The sequence below is a fragment of the Ptiloglossa arizonensis genome, chromosome 10 (assembly GCF_051014685.1).
Source record: "Ptiloglossa arizonensis isolate GNS036 chromosome 10, iyPtiAriz1_principal, whole genome shotgun sequence".
Lineage (NCBI taxonomy): Eukaryota > Metazoa > Arthropoda > Insecta > Hymenoptera > Colletidae > Ptiloglossa > Ptiloglossa arizonensis.
In genome coordinates, this window is record NC_135057.1 from 16,881,692 (window position 1) to 16,909,521 (window position 27,830).

General features: G+C 56.3%; 1 protein-coding gene across 1 annotated transcript; it reads right to left on the reverse strand.

Annotated features, from left to right (window-relative positions):
• LOC143152188 (uncharacterized) lies at positions 1 to 27,305 on the reverse strand. The gene is made up of 2 exons (XM_076322020.1): positions 25,815 to 27,305; positions 1 to 959 (listed from the first exon to the last, which is right to left on the reverse strand). The coding sequence occupies exons 1-2, from the start codon at positions 27,022 to 27,024 to the stop codon at positions 592 to 594; spliced, it is 1,578 nt and encodes a 525-aa protein (XP_076178135.1). The 5' UTR covers positions 27,025 to 27,305; the 3' UTR covers positions 1 to 591.
• Between the last annotated feature and the right edge of the window lie 525 nt (positions 27,306 to 27,830).

Below are 27,830 nucleotides of genomic sequence, written 5' to 3' on the forward strand. Positions count from 1 at the left end.
CGCAGCGATTCGCAGCGATTCGCAGCTATCGCCGAGCGAAGAGAAATTTCCTCCGAGTTGTTTAAATTACGCGAATTCTTTCCGTTGATCCGTCGACGGCTCTCGCGAACACCGGCGTCGATCTCGTTTCCGTTCGGACGAGTCGGTAAATCGTACACGTTTCCCGTTCGTGTTCGAAACGGATTTATCGAGAGTCGGCGAGGGCCGTAAATATTTGGCAGTCTTTAATTTACAAGAGGTGATCGCCGCGATCGCGTAGTTACGTTCGCCCTCGTTTCTCAAACTTTCGCGATACTCTCCGCTCTCGACGAACCCCGCGTCCTTTCTTCCGAAAAACGAACAATACGAAGAATAAACGCCGCGAGAGACGCCGTCTTTGTACTATGCCCCGCGCTTCCTCGATACCCGGAAGACGCGTTTTTGTTTTTCCCGATACTCGCTCGTACGAGCGCTACGAAAGAAAGAGGAACGAGCGGGCTCGTACCGACGTGGACCTTGGACGAGATCGACCATCGGAGATTATTCACCTTCGGTACGGGGGAATCGATCGTTTACTCGACGACGACCACCACCGACCGGGTGCTGCTTCTTCTACGACTTCTCGTCCATGGAATTGGGCAGAGGTCGCTTCTTCAGGATCCCGAGATCCTGAACGTTCTCGAGAAAGGTCTTGTGGTGTTGCGCGACCAACAGAGGATTCACCGTCTGCACGTCCTTCTTCAGCTCCTCCATGTCCCTCTTCAGCTTCGCTCTTCGGTTCTGAAACCACGTGATCACCTGGGCATTGCTCAGACCCAGCTGAGCCGCGATCTCGTCCCTGTCCGCCGGGCTCAAGTACTTCTGATACAGGAATCTCTTCTCCAGCTCGAAGATCTGCTGATTCGTGAAGGCCGTTCTGCTCTTGCGCTTCTTCTTCGGCTGCTGACGGTTATTGAACAGGTTCAGGTGGTTCGCTTGCTCTGCAACAACCACGGAAATCGACGATTAGCGACCATTTTTCGCCCGCGCGACCGATCGTTATTCGGACATGGTATACCGTGATAATCGTTTCCCTCCAACGAGAAAATATCCTATCGAATTTACGAAACAGCGTCACCGTTCGTGCCTTCGCTCCAACTCCAAATTTCGACTCCGACTTCCATAAATACACCTTGGAACTCGAGAGGGGCCGCTCCTAATATCGAAATTTCTTAATCTCCGAACGAGAGGATAGAAGAGAAATGCAAAACGAATCGGACATCCTCGGGCGTCTTTGAACGCCGGGCCCTAGACGGTCCCCTCCGCTCCAGTCAGCTTCGAGCCACAAATCAGATGCATTTTCGAGCCACGGAAGGGATATCTCTCTCTCTCTCTCTCTCTCTCTCTCTCTCTCTCTCTCTCTCTCTCTCCATAAAAATCGTATTACCTATTCGTTACGGTGTTCGGTCCGTGGAATTCCAGGACAGCTTCTTGCCCACGGGATACGCTGCCGAGACTCTGCTTGTTTCGGATCTTTCCGACAATACCGAGCGAAGCGCGTTGCTCGAAGCAGTTAGGGGATCGTACGATCGTCGTCGGTCGACTAACGAGAACGAATCGTGGCTCTCGAACGAAAGAAACGCTCTCCGTACGTTCAAGGTATCGCGTAACCGGACTTTCGTCGAACGTTTCGAACGTTTCGAACGCGAGGACGCGTTTTTCCATTGTTGAAATTTGTTGCTACGTTCGAGTCGGTTCGCGCATCGTCCCGGAAAATGGAGGCGGAATCCGCGATGGCGTTAGCCATTAGGAAATAATCGAGTCGAACGACGAAAAAAAGAGGCGGTCGATGAGTCGTGGACAAGGTAGCCGAGGAGTTTCGCCAGGATCAAAGAACGCCGCCATCGGTCACACCTGCGCAACCCGACTGTACAGTCCCACCTGAAAATCGCTTCGACGATCAACGATCGGGCAACCTTCGTTCGGTGTCCTCCTCACGGACGCGGCGTCCTATGGTTTTTTGCCGCGCTTTTGAACGTCCGATCGAACCAACGAACGAACCAACGAACGAACACGAGCACGAGCACGGGCAACAACTTTTGCTCCCGCTTCCGAGTACAACGTAAATTTCTTCCCTGAAAAGAAATCCCCGTGCGGGGCGTAATCGAATCCGTACGGATCGAGCCTCGATACTGTTATCGTCTCTGTACAACTCGTTCGTACGTAAGATCGAAACGAACCGAGAGATGTAAAACGCGATTTGCATATGATAAATTAGCGATAAATCGGAGAAGAGGACCGCAGCCGGCTCGATCCCGAGCCACTTAATTCCCTGTAAATTAGCCTCCGAGTGAAATTAGGCTCGATAAATCGCGAGGCTGTTTCCGCGGGCAATAAAAAGCGAAAGAAAAAAAAAAAGGAGGAAAGAAAAAAAAGAAGCCGATGCTTTTGAACCGAGCGTTTAATTAAATTTGCCAGTGCACGACGAATTCGCGCAAAGAAAGCCGAGACGCCTGGAAATGAGGCGATCGCGGTAACGATCGTTTCGCGGCGTAATGTTGCTCCGATATCGGGGCAAGTTTCGCCCACGAAAACGGGGAAACGTTGCTCCCGAGACTAACGGACTTTCGGTTCGCCGCTCCTCGAGGAAACTTTTGCCAAGGGCATCGATACCCGTCGAACCGAATAATTGTCGCGCGTCACGGATCGATTACGAGGTCGATGATTGCTCTCGCGACGGAAGGCCCGATGGATTTACGGGCGAGGTTGCACCTCGTTCGCTTTTCTTCGGGACGGCGCGTTTTTCGCGGGACGCGTCGTCGTTTCTACCACCTTTCTAAACCGCGCCGGAAACGACTTAATCACCCGCGCGGAGAAAATTTAATGCCCGTCGAAAGTGTTATTACGTCGCCGTAAAACACGCGGGATCCATCGTCCCGGCCGTTTATATCCTCCCGTGATAGTACCGTGGATTTTTTTTTCCCGCGTCGACGACCCGCGGAATTGTCCAATTGTACGCGTTTCGCTCGACACCCGGGACAAGCGTCGCTCCCGATTACGATCGTACCGGCTCGTTTGCCTCGAGAATACCCTCTTCCCGATTTTCCATCGAAGCTGCTTCTCGGCCGAATTCGGCCGAGAAAAATCGACAACGATTCGGTAGAAAAGAAGGAGAAATACGGTAGCGAACGCGGTCGAGGATAGACCGCCTCGCCGCGCCGCGTCGCGTCGAGAAACGGAAGAACCGAGCGAGCGCTCCCCGAGATATTAGTTTCTGCGGTCGACTCTCCGCGGAGATTTAATTCGTTTGATGTTCACGAATTCGCCGCCCCGGCTGTCCTTTCGCAACCGGCTCCTTCCACCCTTCCCCGTTAGCCGCGAGCAGTTTAGTCGTCGATCTCCGCCGTCTCGCGGATTTTCTCACCTTTCTTCGCGATTATACGGTGGCTCGCGTTTCGCAAAGATCTTCGCCTCTCGCCCCTCGCCTCTCGCCTCTCGCCTCTCGCCTCTCGTCTCTCGGCTCGAGATCGTTGCCGATTTCGGTGCAACCGTAACGACTCTCGAACCTGGAATTTACAACGCGCACCTCTTTCGACGTTTACCTACGCGAAGTAAGAGCGGCCACGAAAGCCGGTTCGATCGACGCGATGACTCTACCGAAATCGTGCTTCGTTACCGTACCCGGCTCTCCCCCACCGTTCCGTCTCCGTTGTTTCTTCCGTGGAAGAAAGGGGAGCGCTTCTTCCCGGGAGAAGATTTATAATTTCTTCGTAAAAAACGACGCGAGCGTCGCGTTACGGCGGTCGATTCGATGTTGCAAGGCGGTCGCGCGTCGTTAACTTTGTCGAGTCCCCGCTGGTCCTCTTTGTTGCCTTCTGCCGATTACGAGCGTGAATATACATATTAAAAGTGGCGGCGTTGCCACCGCCGCCGCCGCCACCGTCGTCGTCTAAGTCGTCTAAGTCGTCTAAGTCGTCTAAGTCGTCGTCGTCGTCGTCGCGTCCGCCATTTACAAGCTATCAACGTAAATCACGTTTTAACGCGTTAATCCGCAGACGTACGACGTTTTTTAGCCGGAAGTCCCCGCATTGGCACTCGAAGCGGCGCCGGCAGCCGAGCTTCCGCACGCCAATTGGCGTGTCGAGCCGCGATTGATGCCGAGGCTAGGCGCAATTTGAGCTTCGCCGCTCTGCTTTTCCGTCCCGCTTCTCTCTCGTGCGAGCGAGCAAGCGAGCGAATATTTAACCGTTTCGCGGGAGTTAGAAATTTGAAAATAGAACATTCACGGGTAAACCTTCCCTTCGTTTATTCGGCGATCGACGCGCCGAGAAAAATAGGGAAATCGGTGGTCGCTCGGACGCAGTCGATGGCACTCGAGGCGACGCAGCGCGAAGATAACTCGCGGACAAGATTGCGCGCGCCAGGCGAAGGGTGACGAGTTCTCGGCAGCCATTTTGGTTCCGCTCGGGCAGAAATCACTCGAGTAGAATAGCGTCGGAGTTAAGAGCCGCGACGATCTTAAAACGACGAGCCGCAACTCTAATGGATTATTTGGTAACAGTTTCTTGTTAGCCGAGTTTAATACGGTCCAACTGTAAACATCGTTTCGAACGTTGTCTCGCAACGACCGCGAGTGGTTCGACGGTTCGTTAACGCGTAGATAATTTCTGGAAATTTACGAAAGAATTCGTCTTCGTACTTTGTTCGTGCGCGGTGAAGCGATCGCAACGCGAACACGGGAGAAACTTTTCGAGCAAGGAGGTTTTTCGATCCTTCGAGCTCTCGTTGCCTATAAATAGAACGGGATGCCTTTTTACGCGTTTCTTCTTCGATAAATCTCGGACGACTTTGCGCCGATACCGAGTCGAACCGAGTAACTTTTAACGCGACCGTCTCTCTCTTCCTCTCTCTCTCTCTCTCTCCTGGTTTGTAGTTGGGCCGCGTTCCGAAACGTGCTCGCGTCCAAGGAAAATTAGTCTCGAAATACCCGTAATTTGTTCGGCGCGGCATTTTTTCCGAGGGAAAGAACGACACCGAGTTTGCAAAGTACCGTGACTCGTTTACGGCGTAATCGTTCGAGGAACCAATGCGCGAGCGAACGGTCATTAGAAGCGATCGCAAGGAAAGCAGAAGCGCGCGTAACGTGGAATTATCGAGTGGCGGGCAGGTACGCCAGTTTGAGGAACGTCCTGCTCGGAGCATCGACGCGATTTTTGGAGCGAGACGAAAAACTAGCGGACCGGTTAGCGGCATGAATCGCGGGAATAAAAAGAGAAAAGGGTCTCCGAGTACGGCGAAGGTGGCCTGCTCGATCGAGTCGAGCGCCTTTGCGATCTCGTAAATTTATCGTATCGCGATAAGTGGAAAATTCGAAGGTATCTTAATCGAGCGTTGCCGTTGGATTTATTTGGCCGAGTAGCCGCGTTATCGTCCCGCGTTCCTCGGACGAGGTTGTACGTTACGCGGTGCTATTTTACGTTTCGTTCCGTTACGTTTCGCTCGATTTTCCTAGAATTTTTCGGGAATCGAGGGTAGCGAAGGGACGAGCGGTAATTGCTCGCGTTAAAACGTACGGTAGGAAAAGGGAGAAGAGTAAAGGTTTCGCGGATCGGCTATAAATAAGACGGTCCCCGGTAACCGGGCAGCATCCGAGGCATCGCCGGTATCAAAATACTCGTTAGAAAATGTTCGTGGCACGCGTCGCGGCTACCCCGAATATTTTGCTAATAGGTCGTTCGCTCGCGACGAGGAGGCCACGAAGAATATAGGTACGAAGGGACGCGTAAAAAGAGGCGGGACAGCGACACCGTGGAGCAATTTGGAAGTGTCTTCCGTCGGTCGACGGTCATTTGTCTCCCGGGGGCAACCATGCGCGTCGTTTCTCTCTCTCTCCCTTGGTCGGTTTCTCCTCGGTTTCTCTGTTTCTCTGTTTCTCGGTTTCTCGGTTTCTCGCTTTCTCGCTTTCTCGCTTTCTCGCTTTCTCGCTTTCTCGGTTTCTCGGTTTCTCGCTTTCTCGGTGGCTCGGTGCCTCGGTTTCGTTTCCTCTCCCTTTCCAGCCCCCGTTTCTCCGTCTGTCGGACCTCGTCCCCGTCTTCTTCCATCTCGCGCGCGGCTCCCGAGAACTTCCTCCCTCTGGCTAACCCGAGGGGCTTTGCCCACATGTCAACGATATATTTTCTGCCGGCCCACAAATCGTTTAGCGGGTAATTTTGAAATTGGAACACTTATTTAGTCGTTTAGGCCCAAGGGCACCCACCGTCCTGCCGCGGCAAAGATTTATCGTTTGATTTGTCGCCGGTTTATAAACGCGATTTTCTCCCGTCTACGACGCGTCGCGGACTCGACGAAAGCTCTGCTCGGTTTAGGCGGAATCGGTTCCCCCGGTAAATTGAAAACCCGCGCGGTGAAAATATTCTTCGAGGCAAATTGATACGTCGAACGGGTTATTCGCGGGGAACCGGGCCCGAGGAGTCGATTCATCGATCTCGAACTTGGCCGTACTATATATCTCGCGCGGCGTACGATCGAGTGAACACGGACCGAAACTCGTATCTTTTTTCCGGGACTCGGAGCCGTCCGTCGATTTTCACCTTGGAGCGGATCTAGAGCGGAATCGAGGGTTCCCGGGGGCTCGACTCGGGTCGAAGCTCCTTATGATTCTTTCACTCGGCCGTTTGTTTCCATAGCATGCGCGACGCGTAACGCGATCGATAACCGACTCGGTGGTGTTCTCTAGCCTCGATCTACCTGTGGCCCGCGAGTGTGCGCGTGCACGTAAATATACCGGTTCGCGTAATTATCCGGCCGGGATAGTGGTGTTTCCACTCGTGCCGCGGGTAATGTTCCCGTCAGAGCCGTACCTTGATTTTCCATCCACGTCGACGAATCGTTAACGTCGAAACAACGCCGTCCGAGCCGCCCGAGCCGCTCCACCGACGATTTCTCTTTTCCTCGTTGCCGCTCGTCTCTCTCGACCTTCGAAGAACCGCGCGCCGATCGAGACGCCGATCCAACGATTAATTGGATTTTCCCTCGAACGCCGACAAATTGATTCGAAGCGTCTCGAGCCGAACGAACAAAAGAGACGCAGGGAAAGAGAAAGACCGCGGGAAAGGGAAAGGGAACGGGAAAGGGAAAGGGAAAGGGAAAGGGAAGTGAAGGGCGGAGCAGGAAATAAGTATGGCCGCCATTTTGGGTGAGATTTGTCTTCATTAGGACTTCCTGCGGCGCCGTTAACGTCCCACCTGGCGTTACAAGGTGTTGAACCACTCGAAGCAGTGATATTAGCGACTGATGAAACGATATTGCTCCTGATGGGTGGTCTCCCTTCACGGGGCCGTTGATGAAGACGCGAACAGTTGGCTCTCCTTCGTCTTGTTCGTTCGGGCTTGCGAACTGCCCGGACCGACTCGCTCGCTCGCCCCCACCCTCGCACGGAATATTCGAGGGTGGTTCGAGTTCTCGAACGAGCGAGCGAACGAGCTCCGAGTCCCAACGCGTTCAGAAATTGCGCGTTGAAAACGAGGAACGTCTCCTTCTGCTCTCTTGAAATAACAGGGACTTCAAGAGCCGTTTGACCGCGGCGCTATGATCCTATTAAGTCGGACTTCTTTCTCGGATTTCCATCTTCCTCCGTCCTCGAGGAGCGCCGCGGGTTCGCCCTCTCGTCGGCTTCCAACGTCTCCCCGCTTCTATTTCCAGCGCCTGTCGCCTTTTACTCGCTTTTAGCAGCTTTGAGACCGTCGAAAGACAGTTGCCCGATTCACGTGCCGCTGATTAGCGTAATTATCAGAGAAATTCCTTGTACCGACTAAACGCTCGACGCTTCCCCGCGCCTCTCGAGCGGTGTGCGACGCGAAAATTACCGCGCGAATTCGAACTTTGAACCCGCTCGAGTCGCGGCGATCCGATTACCGGCCGCCTGCGAATCCGGTTCGATTTTCTTCCTCCATGGAAAGGAAATTCGAACGCCGAAACGGGACGCGGAAGGGACTATATTTCCCGGTCGGGTTCGAAACCTGTACTCTTTCTTCGAGTATTTAAAGTACACGGTCGTCCGCACCTCGTAGAAGGACGTTCGCTCGTCTCGTCTCGTCTCGTCGCGACTACCGACAGGACGTCGTCTCCCGGTCATTAGTTACGGCGTCGTCGCTTCTGCAATTAGGAGCCACTAACAATTTTTTTTCTCCCCCTTCTCGGTTCGCGGGGAACGTTCGGTGTCTCCGTTTACGATCTTGCTCCCGACGCGAGTCAACGCGGCCGGGTTCCCGAGGGGATTGTCTCCGGTATCGCGATAGCTAGGCGCGTTAACGCGGCACCGTATTTGCGTCAAAATGCATTCGCATCGAACGAGGAGGAACGAGTTTCTCGTCTTCGCGAAGGCATCGCGTCGTCGCGTTACGTCTCGTCCGCGTCGGTTTACAATTTTTACGAACCGGGGCGCGTTCAAGTCGGTTCACCCCTTTCGTCCCACGGATAACGCATCGAACGTCGGCTCGCGTGGACACGTGCTCGTAACGTATTCCGAAACGAACGTCGAACGTTTCCAGCGCGTCTCGTTTAATATTCCACGAGGCGACACGTGGAGAAAAAGTTTTCAATGAAGCGAGTCGACGCGGCTGTCGCAAAAGTAGTTCGCGCGTTAGAGGAGGAAAACGCTGACGCTGCTGGTTAAAGAAGTGGAACGAACGCGTTAACTTCTTTTTTTAAACGGAATCGTCTTGCCCCGATATCGAAATTGCTTCCCACGATGAATCGTAGTTAACGTAAAGTCGATTCCGGAAGGTTTCTTTCGCGCGTGCGCGCAGCGGTGTTCTCGGTCTCGAGTTCGCGGTACGCGAATAACTTGCGCCTCGGTCGCGTCGACTTACGTTCGCGCGACATTTTTTACCCGAGACCGATTTACGGGCTCGGTGTCTTCGTCTCCCGTCCCATCGGGCACGCCGGCCGCTGACAACCCTACGAAACAATTTCCGGGTCCCCGATCCTCGGAATCGCATTAGGACGAATGCACGTGCGGATAGCTACGAGTCGACCTCGTGTCGCGCGGACGAGTTCAGCCCCGGAAACTCGCGCGGCGATTCCCCAGGGTGCGATATTCCGTCGGAGAGTCGACGGTTCACGGTATCGAGTAACGCGCGCCGCCCCGCGCCGCCCCGCGCCGCGAATCGATGCTTACGGAAATAGGATTTCTCTCGTCTCTCCGAGGAGCTCCGAACAGTTTGCGAGAGAGAGAGAGAGAGAGAGAGAGCGAAAAAAAGTCGAAAGAACGAAAACTGTTTTCCGCGGGAGTGGGCGATACCGGGCGGTATCTGCTCGGGCTCGACGACGCTGCAAACTCGGATGAAAATATTTGCTCGAAGAAAAGAAAAATAATTGGCCGAACGGACAGGGATTAGGTATCGCGCTGCCGTTGATTCGATTAACTTGGACGAATGTATCGACCGTGGTCGAACCGGTCGTATCGGTTGTTCTTTATTTGCTCGGCGGTGGTTCCTGCGCGTTGCGGGATACCCGGAGGTGGGACGGGCGGGCAGCCGGCGATCGAGCGAAGGGCTCGAAGGACAGAAAGTGGCGTGACGCGAACCAAAGGGCGGTGGCTATCGACTAGACAAATGATAGAGCGGCGTTTTCGACCGAGTACAAACAGCTCGCCACGATTCTCGCTCGGCGCGGTGCGAGTACGAACGAAACGATTCTCTCCTCCCTCGATGTATTAATTACGCGCACCGCTCGTACCGGAAAATTAATACTCGGATCGTTTTCTAACCCCGTTGACCCCTTCTCGAACGAGTTTTTCGTCGAAACGGAAGCGCTTCCGATACCGATACCGATACCGATACCGATACCGAACCGGTCTCGGAGGGTATCCAACGCCGCCAAAGAAACCGGCAGACAAAGTTCAAGGCTCGGAGACGGAACGACGATTCGGAGTATCGGTCGTAAACCGATCGCGCATCGTTTCGGTTTTTCTCGGTCGGGCCGTGGCCGAGAAAGGTCGCGCGAAAGGAAGAAAAGAGAGGAAAAAAACTCGGTCGACAGCCATATAATTAGCACTTAGAACGCGGTCACGCGGCGAGAGGGAGTCACCGATGTCTTCGCTCGCTGGAAACGAGGAATTAAACGCGGGAATCAAAGTCTGCGGGATCAACGAGAGTCCTCCGGGCTTGTGTTCGCGTTTCCTCGTTAACGCGTCGTTACCCGCCGGATCTCGTTCGGCCGATCGTAGTTTCGTCTTCGGTGAGGATCGAGCCCGCGTTCGTACGGTCTGCCGAGCAGAAACCAGGCCTATTCCGAGACTCTCGCGCGAAGAAAAACCGAGCTCGTTCGCGAACTAGTCCGCGGGCGAAACGACGAGTCGAAGAACGCCTCGATTTTAATGGCTCTCGGAGGAGAACCGAACGCCGCTCCGAATTCTCGGCCCGATCACCGTGAAATGACCGCTCGAGTCTAGCCGGTACCGAACATCGTCGACGCAACCGTTACGAGACTCGAAAGTCGCGTTAGACCGCTCGGGGGGGAGCAGAAAAACCCGATCGATTTCGCTGTTACGAGTTGTTGACAGTCCGACCGGTTATATCGTTCGATCTCTCGCGTCCTGCCGATAAAACGATTCGATAAAATCTTTCGTCCGAGCCGCAACGAACGTCGATACACCATTACGCCGTCGGTTTTTACGAACCTTTCTTTCGCGAACTCTCGCTTCCTCGATACGAGCCGCCGTTTATAACTTTGGAGCGGCGCGCATCGTTTACCGAGCTGCAATTACGACGATTGCTCGCTCGAATCGCGGATACTTTGCGCAAACGATTCAACGCAGCGTTCGTCTTCGAAGAAACGTTTCCCGCGGTTTCGACGCTTCGCGGAGATTGCGTCCGCCGAATCGGTATTCGAGAACGCTCCGGAGAAGATACCTTCGAGATCCGGTGATTTCGATGCTCGTGCTCCGTTTCTCGAAACGTTGACGCGCGATCGTGAAAAGTCGGGCCGAGAGAAACGATCGCGAAGCTTCTAATTTCGTATCTCTCTCGAGACGCAATCGCGAATTCGCTCGAACGCGAATCGCCGACAGCGCGACGCAGAAGCGAAAGCATTCGGGAGCGGCAGTGAAAGGATCAAAGCGTCTCGAAGAGGCAACACTCGCATTATTCATTCGCCGATACACGCGTACACTCGATACCCGATAGCGATAGCTCGACGCAGCCTTATTAATAACCTAGGGAGTCTCTAGGTGCCCGTCGAGCGCGGAAAACCTCCAACGGACAAATGATTCTATTAATGAATCGTCGATCGCTATTAACGCACCTGCGCTGGATCGAGCGGACGGATAAAAAGTACCTTTTGCGAGCGCCGCGACGCGACGCGGGAAAAAATCCGCGGACGAAAATCGATCGATTACGGATAGTATCTCTTAATAACGCGTCTTTTATCCCGTTCATTGTGCGGGAATAAAATGTCGATAAGTACTCGGGTGATTAATCGTCGGTGTTATTGTTAATTACCATTCTAACGAGTGATCGATCGATGGAACGACGACCGCGATTAGTTATACACCGGACAATTAATTACCGGAGAGAAAGTTTGCAACGCAAAGTTCCGACGCGTCGTTGTTCGTAATTCATCGAGACAATACGCGTTCCCGCGGCTTTGGAGCTCGTTTTTCAGGATAGTCTCGAAACGATACTTTCTCGCTCGGACGTGGGTAAACGCCGCGAAGAGGGAAGGAAGCTCCTTCTCGGTTTTCCGGCCCGATCGAAACGGGTCGAAAATTTCGATCGCCGATTCCTCGGGTGGCGAGGAATCGAGGAATCGAGTAGGCGAGGAGGCGAGGAAGCGGGGAAGGGATCAAGCGAGAAAGAGAGAGGACTGGTTCTGACCGCCGCCGAACGCTTCTCGTCGCTTCCACTTCGATCCTCTATTTAGTTTTGTCGCACCACCGCAAAAGGCAGCCAACGATGCACGACGAGCGAGGTAGCCTAATTAGCAGCCGTCTAATATCGTCCGGTAGCCGTGTAAATTTACCGGGAGCCTAATCGTCGACAAGCAACGATACCGCGCTCCCCGGACTTCTCTATCGACGATCGACAAAACAACCACCGCCAACGAGATCGTGCCGCGTCGATTTAGCGGTAGCGCGTCCGATTATCAACGACTCGTGCATCGCGTTCGGGTTAACGCGTCGCGTTATATTTTCGACGCGGCGAAACCTTGCCGCTTGGCCGAGAAACGCGACGAACGGCCCTATGGAAACAGCTGCGCCAACGGATCTCGAACGAATTCGAGCTCAACGCGTTTATTCCTTTGTTCGGGGTCCCGGAAGCGGGCAAAGGGCGTCTCGTCCCTCGAACACGGCTGATCCCTTGCGACAGCAAAATCCATGTTTTCCCAATAAACAGCGGCTAATTAGTTGTTCGATCGTCCGGACGCGCGTTCGCACCGTTGCTACCGCTCGCGATTAGGCCTAGTCGCCGTACCAAATTTCGAAACGAGCCCGACCGGTCGACACCGATCCCGCTCGGCGGACGAACAGCGTCGATCGCTTCGTTCAAGGTTCGCTCGATCGTGATCGAGGGGAACTCGCGAAAAACGAAAACTTCGACGCGGTTGCGAAACACTCGGCATTGTTACGAAGGAACGTACGACCGATACGATAGATGTATCGTCGTCGATGTTTTTGCGCGATGCGCGATGCGCGATGCGGGATAGAGAAAGTTTCGAGGGTCGGCGTTACGCGATTCGCGGAAAACTACGTAGGCAAGATCGCGACGCGTTCGCTCCCATCGCTAACCTCGAGTATAGTCGAACGGGCATTAAAATAATAGCGAATACATTACGGCGGAGAGTTTCGTAGGTCGGTAGTTAACGCTATCGGTCGGATCTGCTTACGAATGCAATTTTCCCGAAACATTACCGGTCCCTCTTTTCGGGAAGCGTAATCGTCGACGTCGCTCGAGCCGCGCTCCTCGGTCCGCTTCTTCGTTTTGCAATAACCGACGAGCAGTCGCCATTAAACGTAATTGGAGGGATCCTTTCGATCAATCAATTTCGCTCGGTGGATCGGCTCGCGCGCGGTGCGTTGCAAAGCCAAGTGCATCCTCGTTGCCGTTCCGTGAGTTCGTTTACGTAGGATATCGAGGCGATGCACGGTGGTCCGTCTTCCGAGGCGCCATTACGCGGGAATCGGCGAAACGAGCGTGGAAAGGTCAGAGTCCCGCGGCGAGCCGCGCGCTCTTGGAAAATCTCGCGATTCGGTCGGGATCGCCGACGCGCGTTCCTTGCGCAATCCTCGACGTCGAACCGTAATTGGAAGGATGGGCCCTCGATCGACGGATCGACGGATCGACGGATCGATCGATCGATCGGGAGGGATAATCGCGAGAGAGAGAGAGAGAGAGAGAGAGAGAGAGAGAGAGAGAGAGAGAGAGAAGGGGGACCGCGAGGGAAACGTGCCGGTGCACCGTGTCAAACGTCACCACCTGTACCGGGTTCGCGCACCGTGGCTAAACTCGTTCCCTGCTTTCCCTGGCTTTTCACCGAGGGACCCGAGTCCCGGTTCCAGAGTCTCGAGTCCCGAGTCCCGGCCCCGTAATTGGAGGCTTCGAGCTCGTGGGAATGATCCGCGACTAATCGGGGAGGCAGATGCTGCGTGGAAATCGATAGCGCGTCGTTGCTCGATTCGAGCGGCAGGTGTCCATTTCCGAGCGATCGGTCCTATCGATGTCGCGGGGGATCGATTCGGAGCACTCGGAATTTACCTACTCGAATCGCGCTCGGCTCCGTAACGAGCGTTGCCAAGTTCGCTGCGAGAAGAACAATCGAAATCATCGTCCGGAACGATGTTTGCCTTTAAGTAATGGGGCATAGAGTAGGGAAATCGAGCGTGCAACGGAGAGAAAGAAACTCGAAGCGTTTCGATGCAACGCGAACGGTGATTTCACGATCGGGCGACGTTCGAGGTTCCTCGAGGACGCGTCTCGCTTCCGTTTCGAGGATCGATTCGCTCACCGGCGGAGATCCGGGGCGATAAAAAAGAAGCCGATTTTATTGGAAGGTGCGAGGCGCGCGCGGCATAACCGAGGTAGCGAATAGGCGACGTTTCGCGCGTAGCTAGCTCGATTATTGGCACGCAACACCGCGGGGTAAAGTATTTTTCCGTTGGAGCCTCGGATCCCTCGAGAGCCGAGAGCCGAGAGCCGAGAGCCGAGAGCCGAGAGCCGAGAGCCGAGAGCCGAGAGCCGAGAGCCGAGAGCCGAGAGCCTAGTGCGCGTTTTAAATACACGGTGCTCCCGTGGTCGTTGCGAGACCGGAGGAGTTACACACGAAACGATAATGCACGATCCGTTGGAGCGGTTTCCATTCGAAACGTCTCTCGGGCCGCGTTACCCGCGCGATAGACGTCGATCGATTAACGCCGGTAGCGATGTAATTAAATTCCGAGGATAATAAGAAACGTTCGACTCGCTCGTGAATAATCGGCAAAACACGCGGACCGGTATCGGTGTGTCGAAGCGATTTCGGCGTCGCTCGAGCGGCGCGCGTACTTACTTCCATTCCATTAAACCGTGTCCATCCACGCGGCCCGAAAAAATCTGCAGCCAAGAGGAATTGACTAATGGACATTAGCAGGTGTTTATTTCCGACGGAGCGAGCGCGAGTTCTAGCTCGTCATGCAGCAGGCGCGCGTGTCCAATTTACACGGAATGTGGTCGAAAGTTTCGACGACGTCGTTTACCGGTCCCCGCGTCCTACGAATTACTTTTATCGAACGCATTTTTCTTCTCCAGCTTTCCCGATCCACCCTCTCGGTGGGCGGCCACCGAGGGCTCGAATCGAGCTTCGACCCGGGAACGAGTCCGTGTCCCCGAGGTTTCGCGGACCGTCCTTCCTCGAAAGGTACCAGGAGAACGCCGCGTTCGACGCGACACTATTCGGAAAGCGGTACGGGTAATTGGAGGACCGCCAACTCCCAACGACGTCGACGACACGGTGATAAAAGATTTTCTCCTCTCCCCCGTGAAACGCGATACCCGCCCGCGGGGTTTTACTTTTCCAAGATATTCCTAATTGCTCGGGAGTACTCGGCCGTCCCGTTTCGTCCCGTTTCGTCCCGTTCCGTCCCCCTTTTCTACCGTAGGCGTCCTCGTTGTCGCGGATAACGTCGCAGCGACGCGCGTTTGGATTGTTGCCACGAGAACGGCTCTCGGTCCGAATGATTAACGCGATGCTTGAAATAGTCGAACGCGAACACGTGTATCGGTGGACGAACGGAATGTCCGAAGGGAACATCGGGGACGAAACGGCGAATCGTTTCGACGATCGAGCGCGGTATCGGCGAACGACCGCGAACACCGAACACCACCGCGCATCGAGCGCCGCGCGACCATCGATCGAGGAACCCGACGCGTTATTTGCATCATTGACGTCTAAATTGGATGCGCGAACGGAGGATGCTCGCGGCGAACGAGCTAACGGCATCGCGTTCGAGCTCACCGGAGGAACAGCCGTAGACCAGAGACCGAGATAAGTCCTCAAACGCGCCGACCGCGAGACCGTCTGCTCGTGATTCGAAGCAGAAGCCTCGTTCGCCCGCGGGACACTTCCGCTTATCGCGCCGAGCGGAAAAACGGTTGCTCTCTCCGGCCGCCGCGTCCGAGCGAATCCTCGATCTGTCATCGGACGGCTCTTCGGATCGAACGCGGTTCCTTTTTCCGCCTCCTCGAGACCGAAACGGTCCTCGAGGTCCGGCCTTTCTTCATCCACCGACGCTATCCACCCTCGGTCGACAGATTGCGGACTTAATCGGCCGTGAAAAGAGCAAATCGTTTCGCGCGATTATCCGGCGCGTTGCGTCTCTTTCCGTCCACCCCGAGTCTCGAGCGTTGTTCGTCTCTCGTTGTTTGCCCGCACCGACCCCCGTCTCTTCGCCGAGAAACTCGCGCCACTGTATCGGCAGGGGTGTGGCGTTAATCGTTCCGCGCGGAAAGGTGTAACCGATTCGTAACGGTCGTAAGATCCACGAGAGCGGCACTAAATTTCGCGAGCCGAAGGGTGCCTACGCGACCCGGAGGGGTGCCGTCCTTTAATTATTCCCCGAGAATTCGCCAATTTTCCGTTTTGTCGCTCCCGCGCGACGCTCTTCGAAACGCTCTCTTTCGCGAATTTCCAAAAGATTCGACTCTCTTCGCACCGAACGCCTCCGGAAACGCCTCGTTCGCGCCGACGCGAGACGACGCGAGGACGACGCGACGCGACGTACGAAACGTCGGGTACCCGAGCTCCAAGTTTAATTATCCGCCAGGAATTTAGTAATTTTCCATTTTACCGTGTCTCCGGCGACCGCTGTTCCTCAACTTAAAACGGTGCGGCGCGCGGTTTGCTAAATTTTCATTCGTTTCGGTGGCACGAACGTCTCCTCGCTTGAAATTACCGACAAACGAACGCGTTTTGTATTTCCAACCGTTGAAAAAGTACGCGGCCGCGTGTTTTTTCCGAGTATTTCGAGCGCCCAAGGGCGCCGTTTAATTATTCCACAGGAATTCAGCAATTTCCCGTTTTATCGCGGCGAGGTATCGCTCTCGACCTTCACGGAGGGTTTCTTCCAGAAAGCAGGAAACGCGAAGCGGCATTTCGCTCGGAACCTATAGGGGGGAAGCGGTTATTTCTCCGGTGGTCTCTCGGTTCGTACGGAAGCCCGTGGTTCGCGGGCGTGCTTCGGAAAAGTGGTTTTCCGAGCGACGGAGGAATACCGGGCGGGCCGATCGCTCGGTCGGTCGGTCGGTCGGTCGGTCGGTCGCGTAAAATAAATGGACCGATTTACGAGCCCCGGCCACCGGTTCGCTCGATAAAATCTCAGCCACGTCGATACGTTTCCCCCGGGGTGTTCGGGCAAAGATCGTCTCGCGGAGAGGGTAGCCTTCGGTGCGGCCGTTGGACCTCGAAAGACACGGTTTCGCCAATCGCGGGGAAATCCAAACTATTCGACGTTCGGTTCGTCCGAGCTCGCGGTTCGAGAGAATCTCGATGCGTTTCCTAGAAAGGAAAGAGAGCGCGGAACGAGCGAGTCCCTCGGTGGAAAGGTCGCGTGGTGCGTTTCTCGAGCAGAACCGATCGATGAAACTACGTCGACGGTGCTATTTTCGACAGCGCAGGAATGTCGTCGGCCGAGTATCGTAGTTTCGCCGAGGTTGGTAACGACACGCTATCGCGCTATTAACGGCTCGTTGGAAAACCGTCGTCCATCGAACGGAGCCGATTCGCGAGAGACACGGGAGATTCGAACGAAGCGTGAATCGTCGAAGCGAGGTTCACGGTTCTCGCGATCCGGCGGCAAATAATCGGAAAGACGGTAACACGGGGAGGCCGTGGCTCGTCGCTCGCGAACTTTCTCGTCCGCATAGCTCGGCCGCGTTCACCGCCCAATGACCGCGACGTATTCGCCCCGGACCCGTTCCCTGTCCCAAACTCGTCCAACGCTCGCTACCGCCGCGCCACGAGCTAAGCTTCTCCCGCGGTGATCAACCATTTGTCACCGGGCCGCTGGATTTCCCATTTTCCGGCCGATTTCCCCGCAACGACACCGATACCCCGCTGCTCCCGTTGCTCCCCCTTCGGCCCTCCCCCTCGTCACCGCCACCGCCACCGCCACTGCCACCGTCGCCACCCTTCGTCGATCCCCTCCACGCGGTTGTCACATCGTCCCCCTGCGTCGTTCCGTGACGCCTCCGCCCACGGTGTCGCGAGTTTTCGGGCTCGAGGTGGAACGAGGCGGTGATGCCCGTTTCGCTACCGTTCCCCGCTACTAAGTGACGGTGCACCGATGGCTGGCGTCACCGGCGTTGCCCGCGCGGGGAGAAGCTCATTTTCGCGGTACGCCTACGATCTCCTCCATCCCCCGTCCCCGTCCCCGGCCCCGTCCCCGGCCCTGTCCCCGACTCCGTCCCCGACCCCGACCCCGGCTGGAAGATCGTTCGTTTTCCGCGCGAACGCCGCCACCGTAGTCGTCGTTGTCGGTGTCACCGGGCGTCGAATCGATACCGGAGGAGACCAGGTCGCAAACACCACCGCGCCGCGCCGCGCCGCGCCGCGCCGCGCCGTACGCTCCGTAGAGAATCTCGGACTCGCGTGCGCTCGGGCTACCAATTAAATTCGAGCCAACGAGTACCTTCGACGAAGAGCGACTCCTTTGTGCCTCGAGACTGTTTAGTACGCGAAATCGTTTCAAGGAACGATTCGACGTATCGTTGTTATTAACCGATATGAAAACATAATATCCAGCCGGATAGCGCGAGGTAACGATCACGACACGGCATCCCCGTAATGAGGATCGCGTGTGCTCCTCGCCCGAGCCTCGGATGCTCGAGCGTCGGCGGCCGAAGCCGGCTACAACGTTTGCCTCGTCTTCCGCAAACTTCTGCGCCCTTCGAGCTCCGACGGCGTATCCTGCAATATCCGCTCTTTAAGGGTGAAACGCGATACCGTGGTGGCGGCAGCGGCCCCACGGGTTCGTTCGATATCTCGTTATAATACGGTAACGGGCAACACTCGTTAACCCCCGCGGGAAGCCTCGGTTCTGGTTCAATCGCGTAACAGTATCCGGGGTCCCGATGCGCGCTCGAATTTTCCTCCGACGCGAAACATTTCCCCGGTGGTGTCCGTCCGCGACGATCTCGCGATCCGCTAACGAGTTTCGATCCGACCGGCGACGATTCGCGAGACCCGCGAGGCGAGGCGAGGCGAGGCGAGGCGACGCGTTCGTCGCTTTCCAGGTTGTCGTCGCTCCCCGCTCTGGCAATCGCTGGATAACGGAAACATCGATAACGCTGCCAACCGCGCACCGGCGTACCCGATCGCCGGAGGGTTCCGTGCGCGTTCCTCGAGCGATCGTTAAAAATTTCACCGCTCTTAACGACCCGAAATTACAAGCCACCCGTTGTTCCAGTTTCCTTTTCCATCTTTAGCGAGCGCGAGACTCTAACGACCGCCACCTCGGCGTAGTTTCGCGCTCGACCCTTTACGAGATACGGATTATTCGCGATCCGGGTACCGCGGGGAAATAAATCGTTCCGGTGATCGGCCGTAAACTCGATAATAATCGACTCGCGCTAATTTAATCCCAACGGAACGTAATTATCGTCGATACGCGCGATTCGCGATCGTTAACGACGCGGCCCGGAAAGCCGCCGAACGGAAAACTCGGGCCGCGCGGACCTAGCGGCCCGTTCGTTGTTCATTCGCACCGGGTCGTTCGATCGTTCGCACCGGTACGGAAGAACCGCGGCGAGCCGACTGCTCGATAAACGCGACGCGCGAATAACCGACTCGTACCTAACCCGTCGCGACCGTGAGAATACGAGAACCATCGATCGATAGCTCGCGTGCCGTTCTATCCTCCTCGAACTCGGCTCGGACGCGAGAATCCTCCGGTACCCATCTCGCGAGATTTTCAACTCGGAGCGAGCACGATCATCGGCCCGTCGAAGCAAAGCCTCCGTCGGTTACCCGGTTCCCGAGTATCGCGCCGAGACCGAAATCGATTTCAACGATCGCGAGCCCGCGACGTTTCAAAAATCGCTCCGAGAGATTTCCCGATTAAACCGGTCGCTCGGTCCGTTTCTACCGGCGCGAGGCTACGTGACTTACGATTGGTTACCGAACTGTCTAATTAAAGAATGCGAAACGCCCGCCGTTCATGTCCACGAGACATTAATCTAGAACAAACATGGCCGTTCTGGGTTCCCGTATCGAGCAAGGCTATCATGCCTAATGCGCTAATGACTCTGGAATCGATTAGCCCGTGCAACACGGACGTAGCAGTCTACGCTCTTTATTCTCGCTGGCGCGTCGCGTCGCCCCGCGTCGCGTCGCCTCGCCTCGCCTCGCATCGATGTACGCGAACCCGATGCACGTGCACGGCCCACCGATGTACCTACGTACGTACGCGGTATACGTACCCTTTGCGAAACAGGAAACGCGCGCGTCGAACCGATAGCGCTCGTTTCCGCGGCCTTGTTCCATCGAGAACGAGACGACACCGACAACGGAGAACGGTGATCGCGCGAAAAAAGGCACCCGCGTTCGTAATTTTTCGTTAGGCCGTGGATCGTTTCGAGGCAACTTCCGTCGATGAAATTTCCCAGGTACGCGCTGCGAGGTAGCCGAGTTCGCGGTTGGCGAACGATCGAGCCGCGCGCGTAATTCACGCGACGAAGCGATTCGTCGTATCCCCGAGATCGCGCAGTTTGCCGTTAGGGTTCGCGATACGAATTTTTACGCGCGGTTCGTTCGCGGTGTTGGTTCGAACGAATTACTCGTTCCGTTGATTTTTTTCGTCCTCGACTCGTCCGGGCATCGACCATCGGAAGGCCAACAATGGACGCTAATGCGTCGGTGGATCGGCCCGGTTCTCCGAACGAGATTTACGCGGGATTAAAGCCGCCATCGCGAGGGCAGGAAGTCGTTCGATCTCGAACGCGATAAAATCGTTTGCACGCGGTGAAAAAAGCCGCGTTTCTTTGCCGATTCCGCGGCGACCCCGTCACCGGGCTGCCCTTTGTTTCACTTAACACCTCCGCGCCGGAAGAATTAGCACGGTCGTAAAATTTCGCTCGATTCGCGCGAAAGAAAACGGAAAAAATGGAAAAAGGGAGCAGGAACGCGCACCGATTCGAGCGGGTATCTAATTACGGCGAGTGAGCGAGCGAGCGAACCAACGGGCCCGGGAGACTCGAGCGGGTATCCTCGAAAAGAGCAGGAGGGAAGGTTCTCGAACGGAAGTCTCGAATTCGAAACAACGAAGGAAGGGCCGCGGCGGTTCGACGCGAGCCTCGAAAAGACTTTATGGCTCTATTCTTGCGTCTCGCTTCTGCTGTTCCTCTTTTCGTTCGCGTTCTCGCGGCGTGGAGCGTTCGCGCGCGTTTCTTTTTCTACCTTTCCCTTTCCGTTCGGTGCGCTGCGGTGTGTTGCGGCGCGTTGCGGTGCACGGTCCCCCGTTCCTCGGCTACGCTCGGCTTTTCGTGTGTACGTCGACCAGCGACCGACCAGCGACCGACCAGCGACCGACGCGGACGGTCCCGAACGACGCGGCAAAAAGGAGCCGCTCCTGCGGGCATCTTCCGACAATCAGCCCGGACCCCGCCGAAAAATACGTGACACGCGAAAATCAATTTCAACGGTGGTTGCCCCCTCGTACCGGCCGTGAAAGCTATTATATCGGCTTCCAAAGATCGTTCGTTCCTTTCGTTGCGTCGCCTCGCGTCGCCACCTCTTTTTCTCGTTCGTTCGTTCGTTCGTTCGTTCGTTCGTTGGTTCGTTTACCTAGTTATTCGCGTAGGAGCCGTCTCGATGAAAATCGTGCGAGTCGAAAGGGCGCGTTCGGTCGGGTCGAACGTTTGGTCGTAATCCGTGCGAAATTTATTTCTATTTGTCGTCGAGGGTCGAGGATGATTCCTTCCGTCCCTCGATCGCGTCGCACGGGAGTGATTTTCCTCGGCACGCGTCTCGGCCAGGGGAGTATTCGAGGTAGGAAAAGCACGGGGGCGAGACGCGTCGCCTCGAAACGAGAGGGGTAGACGAATGGCCGGAACGATTATTGGACGCGGGGATCCGCGAGCAAACTGAGACGGATCGATCGCATAAATCTCCGCCGGCACGGCCCGATGTAAAGCCGAAGCCGACCGGAGCGGACGAACCTACGTCGACTGACATAAATACGACTTAGCGAGACCCGCGATCTCCACCGACTAATTGAGAATTATTCCCCCGCAATAGGAGCCCGCTCGACCGCCCGGGGCTTTCTCGCTAATTTCGCCGAGTTATCGGAGGAAATCCTGTCGAGAGGAACGACACCGGGATTACGCGCCGCGGACGGAATCGCTCCGACGACGAATCGACTGGTTCCCCGAGTTCCCCGAGTTTCCCGATCGTACCCGTTTCGATGTTATCCGCGAGCCGAGCTCTCGAACCCCGTTGCGAGCCGATTCCGCTCGGATCGAGTCGCGTTCGAACGCGACGCGTTTCCTTGCCCTTTCGAGTTTCCACCCCTGCGCCCGAGCAAAACGATATTATTAACATCGCTTTATGTCCAATTTGGCCGGCCGTGACGTTTTATTACGTCGCGTACCCGCTCATTTCGCTAGCGCAGCTGTGTCAGCCTGTAATACAAAGTTGCACGAACCGCGCGGCAGCGTCATAATTTCCAGGCCAATCGAGTCCTTCTTGCGTGCATTAATAGCCGCGCGTATCCTCGACGGCTCGGCCAGTGTGCAGGCAACCGCGCACGAAATGAATTGAATCCACCGGCGGTCTAAAACCACCATATTTTACGCCCGGTAATCGTACCCGGGCGACTCGAATTAAAAACGAAGCGATTCGTCACTCGGTAATTTTCCTCCGGCTCGCTCCAAGATTTCCTCGCCGCGCATCTTTCTCCGTCTCCGCGAAGACGCGCGAAAGAAATACTTACACCGCTCGGAATAATTGGAGAATCTCGTGCCGTAAGAACCGGTGAAATATTAGAAACGAAAGAAATATAGCAGCGCGCTTAATACCGTAGGATCTCGGTAACTTTCCAAACGGACGAGACCGGTCGCGGGTTCGTTCCCTTTTCCCGTCGCTTCCGTCCGTTTTCGAAACCTCGCGCGACCGTAACGCGAACGGTGGCTTTCCCCGAAAATCGAGCAAGAGCAGCGCGAAACGCGTCGCGACGCAACGATACGCGCAACGCGACGGGACTCCCCTTCGGGCTCGAGGACGCCTCGGGGTGCACGGGAGCAGAGTCGGGTGTCTTCCGAGAGGCTAGCCATGCGCGTTTGTTTGAAAACCGAATGGTCACTTAACGCAGCGGGGGTGCCTGCTCGTCGAGTAAAAAGTTCTGCCGGCATCCGGACTCTCGTGGCGGGGTAACGGCGACCCGGTGTTTTGTTTGTTCGGCAAACTGTCACAACAACTCGAAACGAACGAACGAACGAACGAGCGGCCGGGCGGGCCACTCGCTCTCCTTTATCCGGCCAGATTTTTCCTTTTTTTTTTCCCCCTCGTCGCGTCACGAGGATCCGGAAATTCGAGCGGTGGTTCGACGCGAGCGACGTCGGGTCGCGCGATCGTATCGGTGAAACGCTAACGGGACGTTGAACGAACGAGCTCGATTACGCGCGGCGTACGCCCGCGCGAGCTTAATTATAGAATCGTCCGCGGCAACGTAAATATTTTCATCGCCGTTCGCCGTTCGCCGTTCGCCGTTCGCCGTTCGCCGTTCGCCGTTCGCCGTTCGCCGCTCGCCGCTCGCCGCGCGAGTACACGGGCTCGTTATTATGACTGATAATTTCAGCCGCTACCGGTCGACTCTCGTAACCGTGCGCGTTCCCGGCGATGTCGTACTCGAGTTAATTACCGAACCGATCGTTTGTCGCCGTAACGAGCGTTCGTGGACGCGTAGCCGAGGATCGCCAACGGGCCGAGACGCGAAAAACGACGAGAGCGATCCCTGCCGATTTCCGGCCGATCGATTTCTCGTTCGCGCGTTGAACCGAACCGAACCGAACCGAACCGAACCGGGGTAGTTCGCGAACGTTCGCGACGACGCGATCCGAGTACAGCGCGACGACAGATTCTATTCGGGCGCTCGTAAACGGTCGAGCGATTCTCGCGGGAAACGAGCGCTACCTATAGCCCTAAAGGTTCTCCGCGAGGCGGGCAGTCGAAGCGGGCCGCGACGAGGGCACATATCGTCGAGAATCTAACGATTGGGTTCCGCCGTAAATCGATACCTGCCTCGATTCTCGTACAGGGTACCGACGATGCGGCCACGGGAACGAAAGAGAGCGCGACGAAGCCGCGTCGACGTCGAGGGAAGAGGACGACGCGCGAGAAGAACGAACGCGAACAAAACGAACAAGAGATAAGAATACCGCGTAAGTATAGAGAGCATAATAATCAGAAGTAAATTGCGGATACGTGAGGCTACCGTGTTGTAGAGGGCCTCGGGCCTTACCGGCCTCGTCCGTCTGTCCGTTCCGTCGGTTCTTCTGTTATTCCGTAAATGTGCACCACCGTGCACGCGCACGGACCTACACGCGCGCGCTAAGGAAAAAGAATAAATATATATACATATATCCATATCTATATATATATATATATATATATATATATATATATATATATATATATTCATTTTTTTTTAATGCGCGAGCAAGTATCGGCGAGAGCTAAGCGCGCACGTACCGGGAACGTAGCAGGACACGGAGATACGTACGATCGGGAGTAGCCAACCTACCGGTAATCTAATTTGAATCCCAGGGGCCCTGACTCCGCCGGTGGGTAATGGAACACGTATCGAATAATATTACGAGCGACTCGATTCGATATCGTTCGTAATTCCGGTCCCGAGACCGCAACGCTGGCTTCGGAGGAGGTAACCGCCGCCTTGTCGGTCCGATCGGTCGTGCGAACAACGCATTTTACGCGTATTCCGGGTGGCTCGAGACAAGGGAACGAATCGGCCCGCAAAAACCGATTCGCGCTCGCCGAAGACCCGACGGACTCGCGAGATTCTCCAATGAAAACGACAACGTTCCGATCCTCGTAAATTCGCCCCGATGAAACTCCGATTCGAAAGCTCGGATCGCCGAACGTTTCGGTGAAATGGAACGCGAGTTCCGCGCGCGGGATGGATCTCGCGTTAACCGCCGGATCCGGGGCGAGGACGTCCCTCGTCGGAGCGTTTCGCGCATCGGCCGCCGTGGCCTCTGCGATCGGCCGCCGTCGAAAGTCTCGGCTCGCGTTTTCTGTATCACGCTATATGCAAATGAGACATATGCTCTCGCCGCGCCACATAATAAATTACTCGTGTAGAAATCGCTCGCGTATAGGTGGGGCCTAAAATTACGTACCGGTCCTGTCACGAACACACGTACGCGCCGGACGGCGGTCGAGCGGCGGTCGAACGGCGGTCGAACGGCGGTCGAACGGCGACCGTCCGCGTCGGGGCCCGTCTCGCGGGATAATGCGGCCCTCTCGGGTCCGGCTCTCCTCCGCTCCCCACCTAGGAACGCGATGCCGAACCGTCCTTTCGTCGAGGAGCGCCGTTTTTAAAAAGCCTCGTTCGCAAACCGTTTTTCCCGGGTCTTTTTCTCGCGCGGTCCCCCCGATAATTGGACGGGAACGGCCCGACCGATCGGCGCTCGATCGACGACCGGAGGATCTTCGAGTTTCCGGGAGCGGTTCGAAATCCGCTTTGCGCCACCCTCTCGGAGACTCGGTGTTTACGTCGGTGGGCAGAGAGGGCCGCCGGAGGGTCGAAGAATCGTTTCCCTTTTTCTCGAGCGAACGCAACAACGGACGGGGTTGTAAAACAATTTGCCGAACCCGTGGCGAACAATGGACGATCACGAGGACGGTCCTCGGAAAGGATCCTCGAGCCCTCTCCCCGTACCCTCGCAATTCTCGTTTCATAAACCCTTAATTTTACGATGATTGTTACCCGGGGCTCCGCGCGTCTCTTTTTCGCCGATTTTAATCCCGCCGACGACGCCGGACTCGATTTTGCGGCTTAACCCCCGACCCGGCGCGGACCCGAGTTACGGAAAACCGGGTTTTACGATTCCTCGGGAAAAGGGGCTCCTCGCGCGGCGTCTACCGTTCCCGCTCGGGTCTTTACCGCTCGGGTAATTGGATCGAACGACCGAAAGAGAGAGATCGCTACCGCGTTCGGCTTAGGTAAATCCAATTTTTTAGAGTTACCCCGCTCCTCCCTCTACCCCGTAATCCCGAACGCGGTTCCGCGATCCACGAACGCGTTTCGAGTATAAGGACAAACGGACAAACTTTCGACGAACTTTCCCTCGGGTCTCGAGGAAACTCACCTTGACTGTGCTCGCCGGCGTCGAACGTTTTGCTCGTCATCTGGAAGAGCGCGTCGAGGGGACTTCCCTGACCCGTCGTCCTCTTCCCGTGATGTCCGCTCTGGGAGCCGTGCTGTTGCGACGTTTTCCTCTTGAATTGTTGCTGCTGCTGCTGCTGCTGCTGCTGTTGCTGCTGCTGTTGCTGCTGTTGCTGCAGAACCGGGTGGTGGAGAGCCGGATGGTGGAGAGCCGGATGGTGCAACCCGTGGTGACGAACCAGGGGATCCGGACTTCCGGAATCGGAAACGGAGCTTCGTCCGGACGAGGAGGAGCTGCTGAGCGGTGGTTCGCTGATAGAGCCGGACATGGAGGCCAACGACATGCCCATCAGGGAGAGATCCCTCGCCGCGGTGGAATGGTTGCGTCGATGGTGCTGCAGCAGGTGGTGCTGATGATGCGACTGCTGCTGTTGCTGCTGCTGCTGCTGCTGTTGTTGCTGCTGCTGTTGTTGTTGTTGTTGTTGCTGCTGCTGCTGCTGTTGCTGCTGCTGCTGCTGATGGTGTTGGTGGTGGTGATGATGGTGGTGGTGGTGAAGGTGTTGACGGTGATGGTGACCGAGACCGGACTCGACCGTGTCCCAGGGACGTACGATCTTCGCCTTTGGTCTGTGGGAGAGGATGTCCAGGATACCGAACGACTTTACTCCGCGTTCGTTGGCGTCCCGATCCCTGTCGTCCTCGTCGTCCGAGTGCTGCATCTGCACCATCTTGAGACGCTTGAGCGGCTTGAAGTAATCGTCGGCGGGTCCGGTGGTCGGTGGTCCGTTGCTGCTGGCTCTGCTGTCCATTTCCTCGTCGTCGTCGTCCTCCTCCTCCTCGTCCTCTTCGTCCTCTCTCAAGGTCGTAACGGAATCGGCGACGCTTCTCTCGCGAGGGCGCAAACCTCCGCCGTTTGATATCCCGTAATCGGTGTTTCTCGAGTAGCTGTCCTCGTCGTCGATCGCGTAGCCGGCGGCGAGCCTCTCGTCCTCCTCGGTGCTCGGGGCGATCACGACGAGGGGCAGTGGGCTCGGACACCCGACGGAGATCTCGTCCTCGTCGTCCGGAGCGTCGGCCCTGCAAGGCGTCCGTCGGTGAGCCGGCGAGCTCGGGCAGCCCGGCGTCGTGGCACTGGAAGACACCGTCGTCGACGGCGACATTGTGTACGACTCGGTCATTTCCGTGGTACACATTCCCGAAGGAGGATGATTCGGCGCACAAATACGCGAGGCGAGGCGAGGCGAGGCGAGGCGACGCGAGAGGTGTAGTCCGTTAAAATGTTTCGACACGATGCGCGGTCGCGGTCGCGGTCGTGGTCGCGGTCGTGGTCGTCTCGGCGCGCGGCTGCACGCTCGCGCTTACGTACCGTTTGCCGATCTCTTTCGAAGTCATCGAAACCGACGGTACTCCCCACCAAAATCGTCCTCCGATGCTGCGCAGAGGAGCTAGTCTCCTCGGACCGAACCGGTCGTCCCGTTTCACCGACGTTCCAACGCGCTATCGTCGCTCGAGTTTTCGACGCCGCGGTTTACGCTTTCAACGGTGCACCGTCATCGCAGTTCCCGGCGATCGTCCTCGGTGGTCATCGTTTCGACGTTCTTCGTTACATCGCGACTCCTCGAGTCTCCCACCGTTCTCTCCGTCGTTGCGCCCTCGTCATCCTCGTTCCCGCGAACCGCGATACTCTGCTCGAACTCGGAACCACTGGGAGCGAACCACGGAACCCACGGTCCAACACCTCCTTCCAGTCTTTGTCTCTCTCTCCCTCGCTCTCTCCGTCCGTCCGTCTGTCCGATCCGTCCGATCCGTCCGATCCGTCCGTCCGTCCGTCCGTCCGTCCGCTCGGTTCTCCGTTTCTCCCTCGTAAAACGAGCGATCGTTCACTCGCGACGCGTCGCCGACACCGAAGCACAGAGTCCGATCGTCCCGAGGCCAACCGGGATTCGCGCGAGCACGCGAAACGAGTCGATACGTCGATGGCGAAACGAGCTACGGGAGT

What these genes read in the sequence shown, in the direction of transcription:
- LOC143152188 (XM_076322020.1), bottom strand. Translation starts at nt 27,024, where the DNA reads ATGTGTACCACGGAAATGACCGAGTCGTACACAATGTCGCCGTCGACG. An exon ending in CGCCGGCGAGCACAGTCAAG is followed by an intron (nt 960 to 25,814) that starts GTGAGTTTCCTC and finishes TGGTTGTTGCAG; the next exon opens with AGCAAGCGAACCACCTGAAC.